Source organism: Schistocerca cancellata, chromosome 12 (genome assembly GCF_023864275.1).
Source record: "Schistocerca cancellata isolate TAMUIC-IGC-003103 chromosome 12, iqSchCanc2.1, whole genome shotgun sequence".
Classification (NCBI taxonomy): Eukaryota; Metazoa; Arthropoda; class Insecta; order Orthoptera; family Acrididae; genus Schistocerca; species Schistocerca cancellata.
The window spans coordinates 158,120,959-158,142,738 of NC_064637.1; the positions used below are offsets into that span (position 1 = coordinate 158,120,959).

Here is a 21,780-nt window from a genome sequence, read left to right on the forward strand (position 1 = left end):
AAAATTGTAACTACTGTAATTTCGAAAGTTTGTCCGCCTGAAAATGTACTGTTGTCCCAAGCATATTGCAACAAACGGTGTATTTCTATCGCTGCTCGTTTAGTTTTTATTGCCGTTTCAAATATACCGGTCATTTTTGAAACACCCTGTATACATCCACGTTGCATTCCTCCACGGCAGACCGTCATTGCACAGTATTACTCTTCGTTTTTGGAGCATCACCTGCGACCAGCTTTGCGAAAGAAGTGGCGACACTTTCTGCGCTACCCACCCGTCATGTTGCACGACAATGCGCGGGCGCATACAGCGCAAGCTGTGGCTGCTCTGTTCGTCGATGTGACTGTGAAGTAGTTTACCATCCGGCATACTCTCCGGACTTAAGGGACATAGGTCCTTGTGACTTTGATTTGATTCCGAAGATGAAGGAACCACTTCGTGGCATTCACTTCAAAACTGTTCCAAAGATTCGACAGGCCGTAGACCGCTCCATTCGCACCATCAACAGAACAGGCTCTGCTAACGGTATACTACGCTTTTCACATCGCTGACAACGGCTTCTACACAACGCTGATGACTACTTTGAAGGACAGCAACAGGTGCTTGTAAATAAATAGTTGCCACTATTTAAGTCCCAAGCCTCGTGTATATAGGGTGCGGCGCTTAAATGTGGACAAATGAAACTTTAGTTTAAAAGCAAGTTTTTTAAAACAAAATACAAATGAAAATAAAAATCCTTTTGCGTATAAGTAGTGCTATCTCTGAAGAATATACTCGATGTAATCCGTTTCAGCCACAATGACCGCCTCCCGTCTCGTCCTGAAGGATCGTACGCGCTCTCGGAAACAGCGCTGTCCACATTCGCAAATGCTGCTTCGATAGCGGAACGTAGAAGTGCGTCATTAGGGCGTCTCGTCTTATTCATAACTCTTTCGACTACACTCCAAACATTGTAGTTGAGGGGGTTCAAACCCGGGCTATTCGGGGTCCAGAACTGCTTTGACCAGAACGTGTCAACGTTATCCGAGAGCCAGCTTTGGACTAAGTGGCTCGTATTAGCCGGTGCTCCCCGAGGCCATAGTTACCATCCACGGTTTAACGGCATTCATCAAAACTTGCAGTAAACTTCTTTTGTGACAGCTTGATCCTCTTCAATGACATGTGGTGGCATGACATCACACAACACCGAGAAGGTCAACCGCAGACTGCTCCGAGGCATTACACTTGGCCACAATATCGAAAACAGTTGATGTCTGGTACACAAAGAATCGAATTAACTCAATAGCGCGAAGGCTATCGATAATCGCGGCTCTTCGGTTGTACTCCACACTTGTCCGTAACCTCTCTGCCATTTTGAGGTTCTGACTGTTTACTAGGTGCCTATGGCTTCTCCAGTCGCGTCCTACGGCGGAACTACGATATGGCGGAATATTCAAACTAAAATTTGTCCGAATGTAAGTGCCGTATGTTGTATATATTAATTTTGGGAAATATAAAAATTACTTAACGGCTGAAAGCAAGGGCAAACTACAACCGTAAATTTTCCCGAGGGCATGATTAAGATTATATGATGATGGCGTCTTCTTGGGTAAAACATTCCGGAGGTAAAATAGTCCCCCATTCGGATCTCCGGGCGCAGACTACTCAGGAGGACGTCGTTACCAGCAGAAACAAAACTGGCTTTCAACGGATCGGAGCGTGAAATGTCAGATCCCTTAATCGGGCAGGTAGGTTAGAAAATTTAAAAAGGGAAATGGATAGGTTAAAGTTAGATATAGTAGGAGTTAGTGAAGTTCGGTGGCAGGAGGAACAAGACATTTGGTCAGGTGAATACAGGGTTATAAATACAAAATCAAATAGGGGTAATGCAGGAGTAGGTTTAATAATGAATAAAAAAATAGGAATGCAGGTAAGCTACATCAAACAGCATACTAAACGCATTATTGTGGCCAAGATAGACACGAAGCCCACGCCTACTACAGTAGTACAAGTTTATATGCCAACTAGCTCTGCAGATGACGAAGAAATTGATGAAACGTATGATGAAATAAAACAAAATTATTCAGATAGTGAAGGGAGACGAAAATTTAATAGTCATGGGAGACTGGAATTCGGTAGTAGGAAAAGGGAGAGAAGGAAACGTAGTAGGTGAATATGGATTGGGGGGAAGAAATGAAAGAGGAAGCCGCCTGGTAGAATTTTCCACACATCATAACTTAATCATAGCTAACACTTGGTTCAAGGATCATAAAAGAAGGTTGTATACATGGATGAAGCCTAGAGATACTGACAGGTTTCAGATAGATTATATAATGATAAACAGAGATTTAGGAACCATGTTTTAAATTGTAAGACATTTCCAGGGGCAGATGTGGACTCTGACCACAATCTGTTGGTTATGAACTGTAGATTAAAACTGAAGAAACTGCAAAAAGGTGGAAATTTAAGGAGATGGGACCTGGATAAACTGAAAGAACCAGAGGTTGTACAGAGTTTCAGGGACAGCATAATGGAACAATTGACAGGAATGGGGGAAAGATGTACAGTAGAAGAAGAATGGGTAGCTTTGAGGGATGAAGTAGTGAAGGCAGCAGAGGATCAAGTAGGTAAAAAGACGAGGGCTAATAGAAATCCTTCGGTAACAGAAGAGATATTGAACTTAATTGATGAAAGGAGAAAATACGAAAATGCAGAAAATGAAACAGGCAAAAAGGAGTACAAACGTCTGAAAAATGAGATCGACTGGAACTACAAAATGGCTAAGCGGGGATGCCTAGAGGACAAATGTAAGATTGCAGAGGCTTATCTCACTAGGGGTAAGATAGATACCGCCTACAGGAAAACTGAAGAGACCTTTGGAGAAAAGAGAGCCACTTGTATGAATATCAAGAGCTCAGATGGAAACCCAGTCCTAAGCAAAGAAGGGAAAGCAGAAAGGTGGAAGGAGTATATAGAGGATCTATACAAGGGCGATGTATTTGAGGACAATATTATGGAAGAGGATGTAGAAGAAGATGAAATTGATGATACTGCGTGAATAGTTTGAGAGAGTACTGAAAGACCTGAGTCGAAACAAGTCCCTTGGAGTAGACAACATTCCATTAGAACTACTGACAGCCTTGGGAGAGCCAGGCCTAACAAAACTCTACCATCTGGTGAGCAAGATGTATGAGACAGGCGAAATACCCTCAGACTTCAAGAAGAATATAATAATTCCAATCCCAAAGAAAGTAGGTGTTGACAGATGTCAAAATTAACGAACTATCAGTTTAATAAGTCTCAGCTGCAAAATACTAACACGAAGTCTTTACAGACGAATGGGAAAAGAAGTAGAAGTCGACCTCGTGGAAGATGTTTGGATTCCGTACAAATATTGGAACACGTGAGGCAATATTGACCCTACGACTTATCTTAGAAGAAAGATTAAGGAAACGCATACCTGCGTTTCTAGCATTTGTGGACTTAGAGAAAGCTTTTGACAATGTTGACTGGAATACTCTCTTTCAAATTCTGAAGGTGGCAGGGGTAAAATACAGGGAGCCAAAGGCTATTTACAATTTGTACAGAAACCAGATGGCAGTTATAAGAGTCGAGGGACATGAAAGGGAAGCAGTGGTTGGGAACGGAGTGAGACAGGGTTGTAGCCTCTCTCCGATGTTATTCAATCTGTATATTGAGCAAGCAGTAAAGGAAACAAAAGAAAAATTCGGAATAGGTATTAACATCCATGGAGAAGAAATAAAAACTTTGAGGTTCGCCGATGAAATTGTAATTGTGTCAGACAGCAAAGTACCTCGAAGAGCAGCTGAACGGAATGGACAGTGTCTTGAAAGGAGGGTATAAGATGAACATCAACAAAAGCAAATCGAGGATAATGGAATGTAGTCGAATTAAATCAGGTGATGCTGTGGGAATTAGATTAGGAAATGAGACGCTTAAAGTAGTAAAGGAGTTTTGCTATTTTGGGAGCAAAATAACTTATGATGGCCGAAGTAGAGAGGATATAAAATGTAGACTGGCAATGGCAAGGAAAGCGTGTCTGAAGAACAGAAGTTTGTTAACATCGAGTATAGAATTAAGTGTCAGGAAGTCGTTCCTGAAAGTATTTGTATGAAGTGTAGCCATGTACGGAAGTGAAAAATGGACGATAAATAGTTTGGACAAGAAGAGAATAGAGGCTTTCGAAATGTGGTGCTGTAGAAGAATGCTGAAGATTAGATGGGTAGATCACATAACTAATGAGGAGGTATTGAATATTATTGGAGAGAAGTTCTTGGCACATTTTGACAAGAAGAAGGAATCGGTTGGTAGGGCACGCTCTGAATCATCAAGGGATCACCAATTTAGTATTGGAGGGCAGCGTGGAGGGTAAAAATGGTAGGGGGAGACCAAGAGATGAATACACTAAGCAGATTCAGGAGGATGTAGGTTGCAGTAGATACTGGGAGATGAAGAAGCTTGCACAGGATAGAGTAGCATGGAGAGCTGCATCAAACCAATCTTGGACTGAAGACCACAACAACAGCAACAAAAAATTACTTGTGTTATATTTTTGTTTTCCTTTTACATTTTGTCTATTTTTTGTTTTCAACCTATAACCTTCTAAGATTTTGTTACGTTATATTTGTAGTAGTTTGTACATTAGTGATGTAACATTTTTTTAAATCTGTACAATAATGGGGACGAAATGCTTAGTGCACTTTGATTTTATGCGCCAGGCAAACTGGTTTCTAAATGATTGTTTCGCAACTTTAACGGTAGTATGAGCATGTATAAAAGATGTGTATGTGTCTTATTTTGCTCTGCACTGCAACATATTCAAAGTCGATCAAAATCGATGTTTATCCGTTGGACAGGTTTGTTTGTAGTTAGTCAGTCACGTACATAGTCTATAGTTAGCGCGATATACACTCATGCTCATAAATTAAGCCCATAAACCCCCCCCCCCCATAAATTAAGGATAATGCTGATACATGGTGAAACAATGATCTGGTGGGCGGTTTGCGGGTTTAAATCACCTCGGGGTATGACTATGCGGTGCATTTGACCTGCGGTCGTCGCACGGTGGCGCTGGCAGCAGTCCACATACGCAGAGGTGTGTCGGTGCATGTCAGAGTACCTTGCAGCGAGTAAGTGTGCAGACGTTTTCAGACGTGCTAATAGTGACTGTGTGTTGAAAATGGCTCAAAGAACATATATTGATGACGTTATGAGGGGTAGAATACCAGGGCGACTGGAGGCTGGTCAAACACAGCAGGTCGTAGCACGGGCCCTCCGTGTGCCACAAAGTGTGATCTCAAGATTATGGCAACGACTCCAGCAGACAGGAAACGTGTCCAGGCGCTACAGTACGGGACGTCCACAGTGTACAACACCACAAGAAGACCGATATCTCACCATCAGTGCCCGCAGACGGCCACGGAGTACTGCAGGTAGCCTTGCTCAGGACCTTACTGCAGCCACTGGAACAGTTGTCTCCAGACACACAGTCTACAGACGACTGAACAGACATGATCTATTCGGCCAGAGACATGCAAGGTGCATTCCACTGACGCCTGGTCACAGGAGAGCCCATAAGGTACATGGTCATTGGAACAGTGGTCCCACGTTATGTTCACGGACGAGTCCAGGTATAGTCTGAACAGTGATTCTGGCCGGATTTTCATCTGGCGTGAACCAGGAACCAGATACCGTCCCCTTAATGTCCTTGAAACGGACCTGTATGGAGGTCGTGGTTTGATGATGTGGGGTAGGATTATGATTGGTGCACGTACACCCTTGCATGTCTTTGACAGAGGAACTGCAACAGGTCAGGAGTATCGGGACGTCATTTTGCACCAGTATGTCCGCCTTTTCAGGGGCGCAGTGGGTCCCACCTTCCTCCTGATGGATGATAACGCACGGCCCGACCGAGCTGCCATCGTGGAGCAATACCTTGAAACATAAGCTATCAGGCGAATGGAGTGGCCTGCCCGTTCTCCAGACCTAAACCCAATCGAGCACGCCTGGGATGCTCTCGGTCAACGTATCGCTGCACGTCTTCAAACCTCTACGACACTTCAGGAGCTCCGACAGGCCCTGGTGCAAGGATGGGAGGCTATACCCCAGCAGCTGCTCGACCACCTGATCCAGAGTATGCCAACCCGTTGTGCGGCCTGTGTACGTGTGCATGGTGATCATAACCCATATTGATGTCAGGGTACGTGCGCAGGAAACAGTGGCATTCTGTAGCACATGTGTTTCGGGACGGTTTTCTCATCACCAATACGGTGGACTTACAGATCTGTGTCGTGTGTGTTCCCTATGTGCCTATGCTATTAGCGCCAGTTTTGTGTAGTGCCACGTTGTGTGGCACCACGTTCTGCAATTATCCTTAATTTATGAGCCCTAGTGTATATTGTGATTATGTCCAATGGTAAACATTACAGAATATTAACATATTTTGTTTTTCCATAGGTATGCATGCTGCGCATTCGAAGTTCAGTTCACATAACACATAAAATTTAATAACACAAGTAAGTACTCCGACAAACGAAACATTGAAACTTCCTGGCAGATTAAATTTCATTCTAGAAACGAAACATTGCTTCCCTGCCCATCGCCACATTTGTCTGTTGCGGGGATGTAAAGTGATAGCGGAGGCACGTGGTATAGTCAGTTTAATGCGACCACCTGTCAGAATCCTGAATAACCACCTGTGCAGTACAGACGAGCAGTGAGAAAGTCAGTGAGGTTCTGGTAGGCACTGAGAGGCATGTGCAGCCATGCCAACTCCAGCTGTGCCATGTTTCTCGGTCGACGATCCGTGGTGCAAACACCCCAATCGAGGTGGTCCCACAGATTATGCACTTTGTTTGGATCCGGGGAGTTTGGTGGACAGGGAACAGATAAACTCATCCTGGTCCTCTTTCAACCACGCGTGTTCGCTGCAAGCTGTATGACACGTAGCAGTGTCCTGTTGGTTGATGCCATCACACACAGGATGAAACAAGTAGCACTTAGAAGTGGACATGGTCCCCAAGGATACATCTATTGTTCCTTTCAGAGTGTCTAGATGACCCAGGGAATGCCACGAAGACATTCCCCAGACCAAGACGCTCTCTCCCCTAGCCCCAATCCGTGTGACGATTGTTTCAGGGTTGTACACGCCAACGGCCATCTGACCCGTGGAGCACAAAACGTGATTCGTCTGAAAAGGCTACCTGTCGCCACTCAAAGCGCCTCCAGCAGCGTCATTGGTTTCCTAAATCGATCTTCTGTCCCCATTGAACAGCAGTGCACGAACCAGGCACCTACTGCAGAGGCCCTGGTGCAGCAGTGTTCGTTGAATGGCCCCCGAGGGGACACTGCTGGTAGCCCCTTGGTTCATCAAGACTGTCAACAGTTGCACGTCTTTTTATACGTGGGATTCACAGTCATGTAGAACTTCATAAAATGGTTCAAATGGCTCTGAGCACTATGGGACTCAACTGCTGTGGTCATAAGTCCCCTAGAACTTAGAACTACTTAAACCTAACTAACCTATGGACAGCACACAACACCCAGTCATCACGAGGCACAGAAAATCCCTGACCCCGCCGGGAATCGAACCCGGGAAACCGGGCGTGGGAAACTTCATAAAAGACATCATATTTTCTTTATTTCACGATTGCAATTTCGGCCTTAGGCCATTATCAAGTAAAGCTGAAAATACAGAGTGTTTTTAAACTATTTAGCAAAGTCGTTGTGTATCGTGATATTCTGCCGATTACACAGGATAAAAATGCAATTGCATGAGCATTTGACTTACATGTTATGGCTATTAGGCCATGTCAACCTAAAATGAGGTGACACATTTATATGTCGTTGTCATTACTATTAAATACACTGGTGACGCTGTTAAATAGTGGTAGCACACATATCCATATGTCATACAACAACACAGTCTGTAGACACTGATGTTCGTCGGCCCATCACTAGTCGTATAGTCACTAAACTGCAGCGGCAGATTACTGTTTACAGGCTATTGGTGGCCGTTCTGGCGCGTAAACGGATTACGTTATTTTATATAATCGACACAGAAAATACTTAGTACACTGTCATATCATTTTAGTATACCATGTCGACGATCAATTCCTGTGCTTATTACTTATGCAAAGTTCGAGAAATGTCACGCAAACTAGGCGGCCGGGGTGGCCGAGCGGTTCTAGGTGCTTCAGTCCGGAACCACGCGACTGCTACGGTCGCAGGTTCGAATCCTGCCTCGGGCTTGGATGTGTGTGATGTCCTTAGGTTAGTTAGGTTTAAGTAGTTCTAAGTCTAGACACGTAACGTGTATCCACAGGACATGTGGCCTGTAATTGAAGAAGTGTCATGATGATCTCTCCATTGGCAAAAGATTCCGGAATAGTCCCCCATTCGGATCTCCGGGAGGGGACTGCCAAGGGGGAGGTTACCATGAGAAAAAGATTGAATAATCAACGAAAGGATAACGTTCTACGAGTCGGGGCGTGGAATGTCAGAAGGTTGAACGTGGTAGGGAAACAAGAAAATCTGAAAAGGGAAATGCAAAGGCTCAATCGAGATATAGTAGGGGTTAGTGAAGTGAAGTGGAAGGAAGACAAGGATTTCTGGTCAGATGAGTATCGGGTAATATCAACAGCAGCAGAAAATGGTATAACAGGTGTAGGATTCGCTATGAATAGGAAGGTAGGGGGAGAGGGTGTGTTACTGTGAACAGTTCAGTGACTGGGTTGTTCTAATCAGAATCGACAGCAGACCGACAACGATAGTTCAGGTATACATGCCGACGTCGCAAGCTGAAGATGAACAGATAGAGAAAGTGTATGAGGATATTGAAAGGGTAATGCAGTATGTAAAGGGGGACGAAAATCTAATAGTCATGGGCGACTGGAATGCAGTTGTAGGGGAAGGAGTAGAAGGAAAGGTTACAGGAGAATATGGTCTTGGGACAAGGAATGAAAGAGGAGAAAGACTGATTGAGTTCTGTAACAAGTTTCAGCTAGTAATAGCGAATACCCTGTTCAAGAATCACAAGAGGAGGAGGTATACTTGGAAAAGGCCGGGAGATACGGGAAGATTTCAATTAGATTACATCATGGTCAGGCAGAGATTCCGAAATCAGATCCTGGATTGTAAAACGTACCCAGGAGCAGATATTAACACAGATCACAATATAGTAGTGATGAAGAGTAGGCTGAAGTTCAAGACATTAGTCAGGAAGAATCAATACGCAAAGAAGTGGGACACGGAAGTACTAAGGAATGACGAGATACGTTTGAAGTTCTCTAACGCTATAGATACAGCAATAAGGAATAGCGAAGTAGGCAGTACAGTTGAAGAGGAATGGACATCTCTAAAAAGGGCCATCACAGAAGTTGGGAAGGAAAACATAGGTACATAGAAGGTAGCGGCGAATAAACCATGGGTAACAGAAGAAATACTGCAGTTGATTGATGAAAGGAGGAAGTACAAACATGTTCCGGGATAATCAGGAATACAGAAATACAAGTTGCTGAGGAATGAAATAAATAGGAAGTGCAGGGAATCTAAGACGAAATGGCTGCAGGAAAAATGTGAAGAGATCGAAAAAGATATGATTGTCGGAAGGACAGACTCACCATACAGGAAAGTCAAAACAACCTTTGGTGACATTAAAAGCAACGGTGGTAACATTAAGAGTGCAACGGGAATTCCACTGTTAAATGCAGAGGAGAGAGCAGATAGGTGGAAAGAATACATTGGAAGCCTCTATGAGGGTGAAGATTTGTCTGTCGTGACAGAAGTAGAACAGGAGTCGATTTAGAAGAGATAGGGGATCCAGTATTAGAATCGGAATTTAAAACAGCTTTGGAGGACTTGCGGTCAAATAAGGCAGAAGGGATAGATAACATTCCATCAGAATTTCTCAAAACATTGGGGGAAGTGGCAACAAAACTACTGTTCACGTTGGTGTGTAGAATATATGAGTCTGGTGATATACCATCTGACTTTCGGAAAAGCATCATCCACACAATTCCGAAGACGGCAAGAGCCGACAAGCGCGAGAATTGTCACACAATCAGCTTAACACCTCATGCATCGTAGCTTCTTACAAGAGTAATATACAAAAGAATGGAAAAGAAAATTGAGAATGCGCTAGGTGACGATCAGTTTGGCTTTAGGAAAAGTAAAGGGACGAGAAAGGCAATTCTGACGTTACGGCTAATAATGGAAGCAAGGCTAAAGAAAAATCAAGACACTTTCATAGGATTTGTCGACCTGGAAAAAGCGTTCGACAATATAAAATGGTGCAAGCTGTTCGAGATTCTGAAATATGTAGGGGTAAGCTATAGGGAGAGACGGGTCATATACAATATGTACAACAACCAAGAGGGAATAATAAGAGTGGACGATCAAGAACGAAGTGCTCGTATTAAGAAGGGTGTAAGACAAGGCTGTAGCCTTTCGCCCCTACTCTTCAATCTGTACATCGAGGAAACAATGATGGAAATAAAAGAAAGGTTCAGGAGTGGAATTAAAATACAAGGTGAAAGGATATCAATGATACGATTCGCTGATGACATTGCTATCCTGAGTGAAAGTGAAGAAGAATTAAATGATCTGCTGAACGGAATGAACAGTCTAATGAGTACTCAGTATGGTTTGAGAGTAAATCGGAGAAAGACGAAGGTAATGAGAAGTAGTAGAAATGAGAACAGCGAGAAACTTAACATCAGAATTGATGGTCACGAAGTCAATGAAGTTAAGGAATTCTGCTACCTAGGCAGTAAAATAACCAATGACGGACGGAGCAAAGAGAACATCAAAAGCAGACTCGCTATGGCAAAAAAGGCATTTCTGGCCAAGAGAAGTCTACTAATACCAAATACCGGCCTTAATTTGAGGAAGAAATTCCTGAGGATGTACGTCTGGAGTAGAGCATTGTATGGTAATGAAACATGGACTGTGGGAAAACTGGAACAGAAGAGAATCGAAGCATTTGAGATGTGGTGCTATAGACGAATGTTGAAAATTAGGTGGACTGAAGGTAAGGAATGAGGAGGTTCTACGCAGAATCGGAGAGGAAAGGAATATGTGGAAAACACTGATAAGGAGAAGGGACGGGATGATAGGACACCTGCTAAGACACGAGGGAATGTCTTCCATAGTACTAGATGGAGCTGCAGAGGGCAAAAACTGTAGAGGAAGACAGAGATTGGAATACGTCAAGCAAATAATTGAGGATGTAGGTTGCAAGTGCTACTCTGAGATGAAGAGGTTAGCACAGGAAAGGAATTCGTGGCGGGCCGCATCAAACCAGTCAGTAGACTGATGACCAAAAACAAAAAAAGTCTAGGGGATTGATGAACTCACATGTTAACCCAACTGCTGAGAGCCATTTGAACCATTTTGTCACGCCCACTGTATTTTAATTGAATGAGGGTGGCCCTATGGGAGCATACCACTGATTTGGAAAGTGTGTGACCGCCCCTGTGATTCTGGTTATGCTAAATTAATACAATAAACCACGACAAAATAAATAACCTATACAAATTTAACAGTAATGAGTGGGCAACATAAGAATACCTACAAGTGTATATAACGATATATATACATTATGTATGTAAAACGATGAATAACGAAGTATTCCATTATGTGAGTAAAACGGTGATCAATCTCCATGTATGTTATGTATGATGTATTAAAAATATGTTATGTAAGATATTATAGTGGCACAACGAGACACACTTTATGCTTCATAGTACAGTGACTGGATGGCAATGGCGCTCCACACAGAGCAAAACAATATCTCTAATCCGTTTTCGCGCCAAAACTGGTACCAGTAGCCTGTAAACAGTAATCTGCCGCTGCTGTTTAGTGCATATATGACTAGTGATGGGCCAACGAACATGAGTGTCTACAGACTTTGTTGTATGACATATGGATATGTGTGCTCGCACTATGTAACAGCGTCACCAGTTTATTTAATAGTAATGACAATGACATATAAATGCCCTCCCTTTCTTGTGTTCCCTTTCAGTGTCTCTGCACTACCTCGTGCCTTGTCTTCGCTCTTCATCTCCCACCCTACGTGTCTCCTGCCTCTTAGTGTACCCGCTGACGCCCCTACTCTCTTCATCCCGCCCCCTTCCCTGCTGCCCCATGCTCTCCCCTCCTTTTCCATCCTCTCTGACCTTTCCCTCGGCAGGTCCCACCTGGCAGTTTTATTCTTCATCGTGTGTGCTCCAAGTCGGTTTTAAGTGTGTTGTTCTGGAGTGTTTTTAATACTGTGGCCGAGTTTTAACCTGTGCATGTGTTTTAAGAATCGCCAAATGTGTTTTTTTAACTTTATGGTGACTTTTTCAATTGTCCCCCCATGAACATGTCCCTGTCAGTGTATTTTTACCTCCATTGTCTCCCTGTACTCAGTTTTATATTCCCCTTTTTATCGCCTTATATATGTAGCATTTTATTCTTGTTTTAGTTGTCATGTCACTCGGCTGAAGAGTGGCGGACTGTGCCGCCGACAGTCCTCCCCTGCCCATATGGGGCACAGGAATGAAAGCACAATAAAGAAAAAAAGACTTATAAATGTGTCAGCTCATTTTAGATTGACATGGCCTAATAGCCATAACATGTAAGTAACATGCTCACGCAATTTCATTATTATCCTGTGTAATCGGCAGAATATGAAGATACACAACGATTTTACTAAATAGTTTAAAAACCATTCTGTATTTTCAGCTTCACTTGATAATGGCCTAATGCCGAAATTGCAATCCTGAAATAAAAAAATGTTACAGTTACTGGTGTAAATGTGATGTCTTTTATAAAGTTACACGTCTGTTTGCCCGTACACATGTCCACAGCCGCCTTTCACCCCTGTGATGTACAGCCCACGGTGCACCCCAGCTGCTTCAGTGACGGTTTTGAATACTGCCACTTTGCCGTGCACTGATCCTTTAACCACAGCAGCATGTGAACAGTCTGTAAGCTTAGCGGTTTCGGGAATGTTTCCACCCTTCGTGCGAAAGCCAATGACCGTGCGGTTTTGTACGGCAGATAAGTCGCTCTATTTCCGCATTTGGACAACGACTGCATTGTTTTCCGCGTCTCCCCGACACGCTTTATACAGGGTCTTTCCGTAAGAGTGAGCATAAATGTAACAGGATGTAGAAAATGCTCCACTGAAGAATTTGACACAGGGAACCTGGGGTCAGAGAAGGCAGCTTATAGAGATATAGAAGTAAACTTCTCTACTGCTTTGTCTTGCATTGTTGTTTTCCAGCTCCTTTACAACTAACATAGGTACAAATTTAAAAGTACTCTGCTGTTTATTTGCTTGTACACTTTTTATTTCCTGCAAGGAAACAAGGACGAGTCTGATTACTAGGAAGTCATGATGCAAGGTTTTCTCTACTTCACTTATCCATAAGTATTTCGAACAACAGGAATAACCATGTGTGGGATGAGGAGAACCCTCAAGCTGTATTAGAATCACAATATCAAGTGCGTTTTGCTGTGAATATCTGGGCTGGAGTTGCAGGTGACAATCTGATTGGGCCACATCTTCCACCTGGCCATCTGAAAGGCCACCTGTACTTGAGATTTGTGCAAACAGTTCTACCTAAATTGTTGGAGAACGTACCCTTGACTCTTCGTGAGAGGATTTGGATACACCATGATGGTACACCGCCTCTCTTCAGGGTAAATGTCCACAACCTTCTCACTGCTGTATTTCTTGGTCGCTGGATTGGAAGGGGGAGATTATACACTCCTGGAAATGGAAAAAAGAACACATTGACACCGCTGTGTCAGACCCACCATACTTGCTCCGGACACTGCGAGAGGGCTGTACAAGCAATGATCACACGCACGGTACAGCGGACACACCAGGAACCGCGGTGTTGGCCGTCGAATGGCGCTAGCTGCGCAGCATTTGTGCACCGCCGCCGTCAGTGTCAGCCAGTTTGCCGTGGCATACGGAGTTCCATCGCAGTCTTTAACACTGGTAGCATGCCGTGACAGCGTGGACGTCAACTGTATGTGCAGTTGACGGACTTTGAGCGAGGGCGTATAGTGGGCATGCGGGAGGCCGGGTGGACGTACCGCCGAATTGCTCGACACGTGGGGCGTGAGGTCTCCACAGTACATCGATGTTGTCGCCAGTGGTCGGCGGAAGGTGCACGTGCCCGTCGACCTGGGACCGGACCGCAGCGACGCACGGATGCACGCCAAGACCGTAGGATCCTACGCTGTGCCGTAGGGGACCGCACCGCCACTTCCCAGCAAATTAGGGACACTGTTGCTCCTGGGGTATCGGCGAGGACCATTCGCAACCGTCTCCATGAAGCTGGGCTACGGTCCCGCACACCGTTAGGCCGTCTTCCGCTCACGCCCCAACATCGTGCAGCCCGCCTCCAGTGGTGTCGCGACAGGCGTGAATGGAGGGACGAATGGAGACGTGTCGTCTTCAGCGATGAGAGTCGCTTCTGCCTTGGTGCCAATGATGGTCGTGTGCGTGTTTGGCGCCGTGCAGGTGAGCGCCACAATCAGGACTGCATACGACCGAGGCACACAGGGCCAACACCCGGCATCATGGTGTGGGGAGCGATCTCCTACACTGGCCGTACACCACTGGTGATCGTCGAGGGGACACTGAATAGTGCACGGTACATCCAAACCGTCATCGAACCCATCGTTCTACCATTCCTAGACCGGCAAGGGAACTTGCTGTTCCAACAGGACAATGCACGTCCGAATGTATCCCGTGCCACCCAACGTGCTCTAGAAGGTGTAAGTCAACTACCCTGGCCAGCAAGATCTCCGGATCTGTCCCCCATTGAGCATGTTTGGGACTGGATGAAGCGTCGTCTCACGCGGTCTGCACGTCCAGCACGAACGCTGGTCCAACTGAGGCGCCAGGTGGAAATGGCATGGCAAGCCGTTCCACAGGACTACATCCAGCATCTCTACGATCGTCTCCATGGGAGAATAGCAGCCTGCATTGCTGCGAAAGGTGGATATACACTGTACTAGTGCCGACATTGTGCATGCTCTGTTGCCTGTGTCTATGTGCCTGTGGTTCTGTCAGTGTGATCATGTGATGTATCTGACCCCAGGAATGTGTCAATAAAGTTTCCCCTTCCTGGGACAATGAATTCACGGTGTTCTTATTTCAATTTCCAGGAGTGTGTGTCATGGCCTGCGAGGTCACCTGACCTGAATCCCCTTCATTATTTCCTGTGGGGATATCTAATGTCACTTGTGTACGAGACCCCAGTGGATATAGAAATGGCATTAGTTGACAGAATAGTATCTGCCTGTGATGCGATTTGACACACCAGAGTGCTTCAGAACCTTGTTCACCAGTGTCATACTTGCATTGACGTTGACTGCTGCAAGTTCCAGCACATTTTGTAAGATACAGTGCAAATGGTATGTACATGGTGTCCGTGGTGGTATTTGCAGTTAACTGTATAAAAGAGTACACAGTAAGGTGATGTTATTCCTATTGTCTCCTGGCTTCTCTGACCCCAAGTTCCCTACCTCAAATTATTCTGTGGAGCATCCTCTATGTCCTGTTAAATTTTTGGACACTCTTACAGAAACACCCTGTATATACTCCACTGCTGCTAATGCCACCTGCACCTGTGTTGGCTACTGCATTTTGATATCGAACATAGGCGGTGGTCACCTTCAACTGAAAGGACTGTGTGCATAAGCGGATCACAGATAAATGGGCATTTATTCCACCAGCAGTACAGGCCGCAGATGGGGAAATCCACTGACATAGACGACTGTGACGAAGGCGATATTGTCATGCCTGGGAACGAGCATCTCACAAACTGCGAAGCTGGTCAGCCATTCACGTGGTGGCACAGTGAGGATCTGTGGAGGTCGATGAAGGGCGGGTGACAAGGCGTCCGATGCCTCATCACAGCATGTGGAAGTCACAATTGTCCACTGCATAAAGCGGTACAGGCGGCGGTGTCTGGCAGAGCTGACGACTGAGAAAGATGCTGGTGCAGGCACAAATGATTCAGTCCACATTTTTGAGAAACGTCCCTCTGTCGCAAACGAACTCCATGTGTTCCCACGTTGACCCAATGGCATCGCCAACTACGAGTCCCATGAATCGAAAACATGACTGCGTCGTTTCATGATTCGAGCGTCAGCCACTGACAAAAAAAATGGGGCCCCCCGGGGTCCCAAGGTCGCGATGGCGGCGTCACTGTCCCGCCGAGATAATTTGTCCTTTTAGGACAATTATCTGAGCAAGCACCCACGCCAGCAAAAGGTTGCCCGACACGTGCTGTTTGATAACGTAATGTACACTCCTGGAAATTGAAATAAGAACACCGTGAATTCATTGTCCCAGGAAGGGGAAACTTTATTGACACATTCCTGGGGTCAGATACATAACATGATCACACTGACAGAACCACAGGCACATAGACACAGGCAACAGAGCATGCACAATGTCGGCACTAGTACAGTGTATATCCACCTTTCGCAGCAATGCAGGCTGCTATTCTCCCATGGAGACGATCGTAGAGATGCTGGATGTAGTCCTGTGGAACGGCTTGCCATGCCATTTCCACCTGGCGCCTCAGTTGGACCAGCGTTCGTGCTGGACGTGCAGACCGCGTGAGACGACGCTTCATCCAGTCCCAAACATGCTCAATGGGGACAGATCCGGAGATCTTGCTGGCCAGGGTAGTTGACTTACACCTTCTAGAGCACGTTGGGTGGCACGGGATACATGCGGACGTGCATTGTCCTGTTGGAACAGCAAGTTCCCTTGCCGGTCTAGGAATGGTAGAACGATGGGTTCGATGACGGTTTGGATGTACCGTGCACTATTCAGTGTCCCCTCGACGATCACCAGTGGTGTACGGCCAGTGTAGGAGATCGCTCCCCACACCATGATGCCGGGTGTTGGCCCTGTGTGCCTCGGTCGTATGCAGTCCTGGTTTTGGCGCTCACCTGCACGGCGCCAAACACGCATACGACCATCATTGGCACCAAGGCAGAAGCGACTCTCATCGCTGAAGACGACACGTCTCCATTCGTCCCTCCATTCACGCCTGTCGCGACACCACTGGAGGCGGGCTGCACGATGTTGGGGCGTGAGCGGAAGACGGCCTAACGGTGTGCGGGACCGTAGCCCAGCTTCATGGAGACGGTTGCGAATGGTCCTCGCCGATACCCCAGGAGCAACAGTGTCCCTAATTTGCTGGGAAGTGGCGGTGCGGTCCCCTACGGCACTGCGTAGGATCCTACGGTCTTGGCGTGCATCCGTGCGTCGCTGCGGTCCGGTCCCAGGTCGACGGGCACGTGCACCTTCCGCCGACCACTGGCGACAACATCGATGTACTGTGGAGACCTCACGCCCCACGTGTTGAGCAATTCGGCGGTACGTCCACCCGGCCTCCCGCATGCCCACTATACGCCCTCGCTCAAAGTCCGTCAACTGCACATACGGTTCACGTCCACGCTGTGGCGGCATGCTACCAGTGTTAAAGACTGCGATGGAGCTCCGTATGCCACGGCAAACTGGCTGACACTGACGGCGGCGGTGCACAAATGCTGCGCAGCTAGCGCCATTCGACGGCCAACACCGCGGTTCCTGGTGTGTCCGCTGTGCCGTGCGTGTGATCATTGCTTGTACAGCCCTCTCGCAGTGTCCGGAGCAAGTATGGTGGGTCTGACACACCGGTGTCAATGTGTTCTTTTTTCCATTTCCAGGAGTGTATATCCTTTGTTCTGTACACATTCAACTAATCCTATAAATATAGACGCACCGCGCAGTGGAGCAGATGCCATTGCTAAAGAGCACGACGTAGGATACGATAATCTGCTAAAGGAAGCGAGAGATCGACCATTTACAGAAGAAGAGTTTAGACAACGAGTTCAACAGTTGGATGCAAAAGCTGTAATTGATTTTGCAATTGACTGGAGTCATACACGAAATTGGCATTCATTTGTGGGAATATACGGCTTGAAATTGAAGACAGCTGTTGAACAACGTATTGGAAAAACTTTGTATCCGAAACAACCAAATGCCGAAAAAACAGGTATGTAAATCTACATCTACAGATACACAGCACTGCAAAACAGGCATACTTGCAGCTGTGTGATAACGAATCGGAAGCGTTGCACCACGGCGACTTACCCTTGTCGTAGGCGATGTCGTCGAAGCGGGCCATCACCTCAGACGGACTGCCCGCAGGGGCGGTGAGTGGCTGTGAAGAGCTGGAGGAGTCAGACGAGAGGCCGACGTGCACGTACATCACGACAAACTGCTCGTCCAGCTTCCAGTCGGTCTCCACCTGTCAGACCGAGACACAAGTCGTCAAGCCTGAATCACCGATGCATAACGCCACTAAACGAGACAGGTAGCCCAGTGTCATCACAGTTCAAAAGCAGTGGCAAAGTTTGTAAGTGTGTCTGATCATTTAAGTGTCTATGGGTAATGCTACCAAGGTGTTTCTTTTGCATTGTCAGAGGGGCCCCAATTTGCACCACAATGTATCTAGTAGCTCAAGACCCATGAGACACTCAAACACTTTTCTGTCAATTAGCAGGGAGTCAGAGTATCTACCAACAGCATCAAGCACCATTTCCAAAAACGCTCCCCAAAAATTTAGTCTGTTAAAGAATGGGAACACTCTGTACCACTGGCCATGGGTGGAGAACATTGACCAGGGCTCACAAGGAACCATACTGCGTGAAGAGAGAGTACCACCGGCTGTCCATACCAAACACTGCAACCATAATTCACCAGGTTCTCAGACAGTCCACATACAATCTTTGTCTGAAGGGTCAGTCCTTCAAAACAGTTCACTTTCGATCATTGGCCAGGAATGAAAACTACCGACAAGAAATCACAGAATTTCCATGTTACTTTTAACTGCACAATAAGTGAAAAGGTAGTCCCACAGATGGAGTGATTTACCCACTGTTGAGGCTAGACCACCCCAGATTCTTACCTATTTTCTAAACAGTCACTCCAAAGAGTAGCACCTTTTACCACTGATAGGGTGTGGGCACTGTCAACCAGTGTCCATGAGGAACTGTACTGATTCATTTAACTGTATAGAGAATGAAGAGAGAGTGTACAGACCAGACTTCTATTGAGGCTAGAGTGCAGAAGATTCTCAGCTATTTCGCACACAATCCATGGTCGAAGATTTCGACATTTTCAAGGGGATTACTTTCTGCTGATGGCCTAGACTAGAAACTGTCAAACTGTGTCCATGGAGAGCCACATTGATGTCGTCATTATCGAGGTATGTATGAAGACCGACCCATTGCTGAAGCCAGTATACTGTGGCCTCTGTCGCCAACAGTTATTATTGTAGACAGCCAGCCAGTGGCTGCAAGGGGCCCCAGGGAAGCGGGCTCCAAGCATATGTACAGTGAACAAGGACTGAGAGTCCTAACTGACGAGATGTAGCTACTGACAAACCTAGAGTTCCACTCGTTGTCGTACATTCCTCATGGAAGCAGTGGAGTTCGAATCAGACTGGTCGTGTTGCTGAGATGTCTCTACCTCGTTTGTCGACTTGCCTATGACAGTTGGGTGTTTACTACACCTCTCATGCCGTCTGTCAGTGTCTGTTCTCTGTCCCCACGTATCAAATCGAGTGGTCCAAAACCGTAAGGGTGATTAAAGTGCAGTCTGCCACGATGTTTGTTGCGAGAGAAAAGGGCTCTCAGGTGCAAATGACGAGCACAGAGTGAAGGAGACGACACTACAGACAAACCACCAGCATGCGCCACGAAATACATAACTGGCAGACGACATAACAGGAACGTCAGACTAATTTCAGATTATGTAGTTGTGAGGTATTATTTGGAAAAGCTGTACAAATATTCACATATATTATTGTAAGATGTTGTACAATAATTGGAAACTTGCTTCAAATGTTCAGAAATGTAAAATTTTGTGTTTCACATAATTCAAAATGTTTCCCATGAGTACAATATCAGTGAGTCACATTTGGAACCAGCAGACTCATATAAACATCTAGGTGTGATAAATGTTGGATTTTTAAAATGGGATGATTACACAGACACAGGATCATGTGAAACAGATTTTGGTTCATTAGCAGGATAGGGGGAAAATGAAATCTGCCTGCGAAGAAGACGGAATACGAAACACCCATCTGACCCAACTTGGAATATTGATCAGTTGTGTGGGTGCCGCACCAGGTAGGACTATTGAATATGTACAAATAAGGGGAGAACGAATGGTCACAGGTCTGTCCGACCTATAGGTGAGATTCGCCGAGATTCTGAAAGACCAGAAATGGCAGACACTTGCTCTTAGGTCGCAATTATTTCGCGAAAGACTGCGTACAAAATTTCGAGAGCCAGTATCAAATGAGGAACCTAGGCATGTGATGCAACCTCCTACATTTTACTCTACAGGGATCGTGAAGAAAATCTAAACCACGGACACTGCTTGGTAGTGTCAGAGATGACCTCAGACTACAGTCTATTGGATATCTTGCCAATGAGGCAGGACGTAAAGGTCAGACAGTGCATACTGTCGAAGAGTATTTCCAAGGGCGTCAATGACATACCAAAGTGTATGAGCCTAACAAGTCAAAAGTCGTGAAACACTACCTATCGAAATTATGTAGAATGGATTACGGCCATACTGATTTTCTGACAGAGACATGCCACTTCTGGGACTGAGTCATTAAAGAATGGCCACACCCTTCCGCAAGGTCTCAGGACCCACAGTCAGTTTGGTTCCCACAACGAACTGATTTTGAGGCGAGGTGGAGGAACAGGATAGGTGCTACCAGCACGCGTGAATCTAGGATATGAATCTAGAATAGGTCAACGAGACGTCAGGAGGAATAAGGGAGGAGATGCTGGGTGTGGACTTTGGACTGACTGGCAAATCAGAGGGATGGGGTACGGATGAAGGGCAAAAAAAAGCACCACGCAGACCCTAAAGTGGTAACTTCATCAGCCCGACGATGGCAACGTGATCACTTGCTGAAGTATTGTGTCCATCGGATACTAACATCCGACCATCGACCTATGAAATATTTAGTCATGAAATACGCTACGAGAAGCTGAAGAAGTGCAACTAGTTACAGCATGCAAGGAGGCCCTTAAGCGATCATGCTCCCCACATATTCATACAGAATGTGAACGGTAAGACGTAACTACCCTCTTCGAAGCACTTTACAGTGTAAGTAGACTGCTGGGAAAAATTTAGTACATCTGAAAATGATGGCATATACCACCTGCGAGATATTAAATGTACTGATAATCGTTTTCGGGATAGTAAATGTAAGTTGGGAAGGAAAACATAGGTACAAAGAAAGTAGCTGCGAAGAAACCATGGGTAACAGAAGAAATACTTCAACTGATTGATGAAAGGGGGAAGTACAAACATGTTCCGGGAAAATCAGGAATACAGAAATACAAGTCGCTGAGGAATGAAATAAATAGGAAGTGCAGGGAAGCTAAGACGAAATGGCTGCAGGAAAAATGTAAAGACATCGATATGATTGTCGGAAGGACAGACTCAGCATACAGGAAAGTCAAAACAACCTTTGGTGACATTAAAAGCAACGGTGGTAACATTAAGAGTGCAACGGGAATTCCACTGTTAAATGCAGAGGAGAGAGCAGATAGGTGGAAAGAATACATTGAAAGCCTCTATGAGGGTGAAGATTTGTCTGATGTGAGAGAAGAAGAAACAGGAGTCGATTTAGAAGAGATAGGGGACCCAGTATTAGAATCGGAATTTAAAAGAGCTTTGGAGGACTT

The 21,780-nt window shown here is 45.7% G+C and overlaps 1 protein-coding gene across 1 annotated transcript in view; it reads right to left on the reverse strand.

Moving 5' to 3' along the window:
• LOC126109662 (aminopeptidase N-like) overlaps positions 1 to 21,780 on the reverse strand; it is a 202,144-nt gene that overhangs the window by 75,078 nt on the left and 105,286 nt on the right. Inside the window, exon 8 of the mRNA XM_049914708.1 lies at positions 18,158 to 18,314. Within this exon, the coding sequence (XP_049770665.1) occupies positions 18,158 to 18,314 (157 nt within the window). The remainder of the gene's footprint in view (positions 1 to 18,157; positions 18,315 to 21,780) is intronic.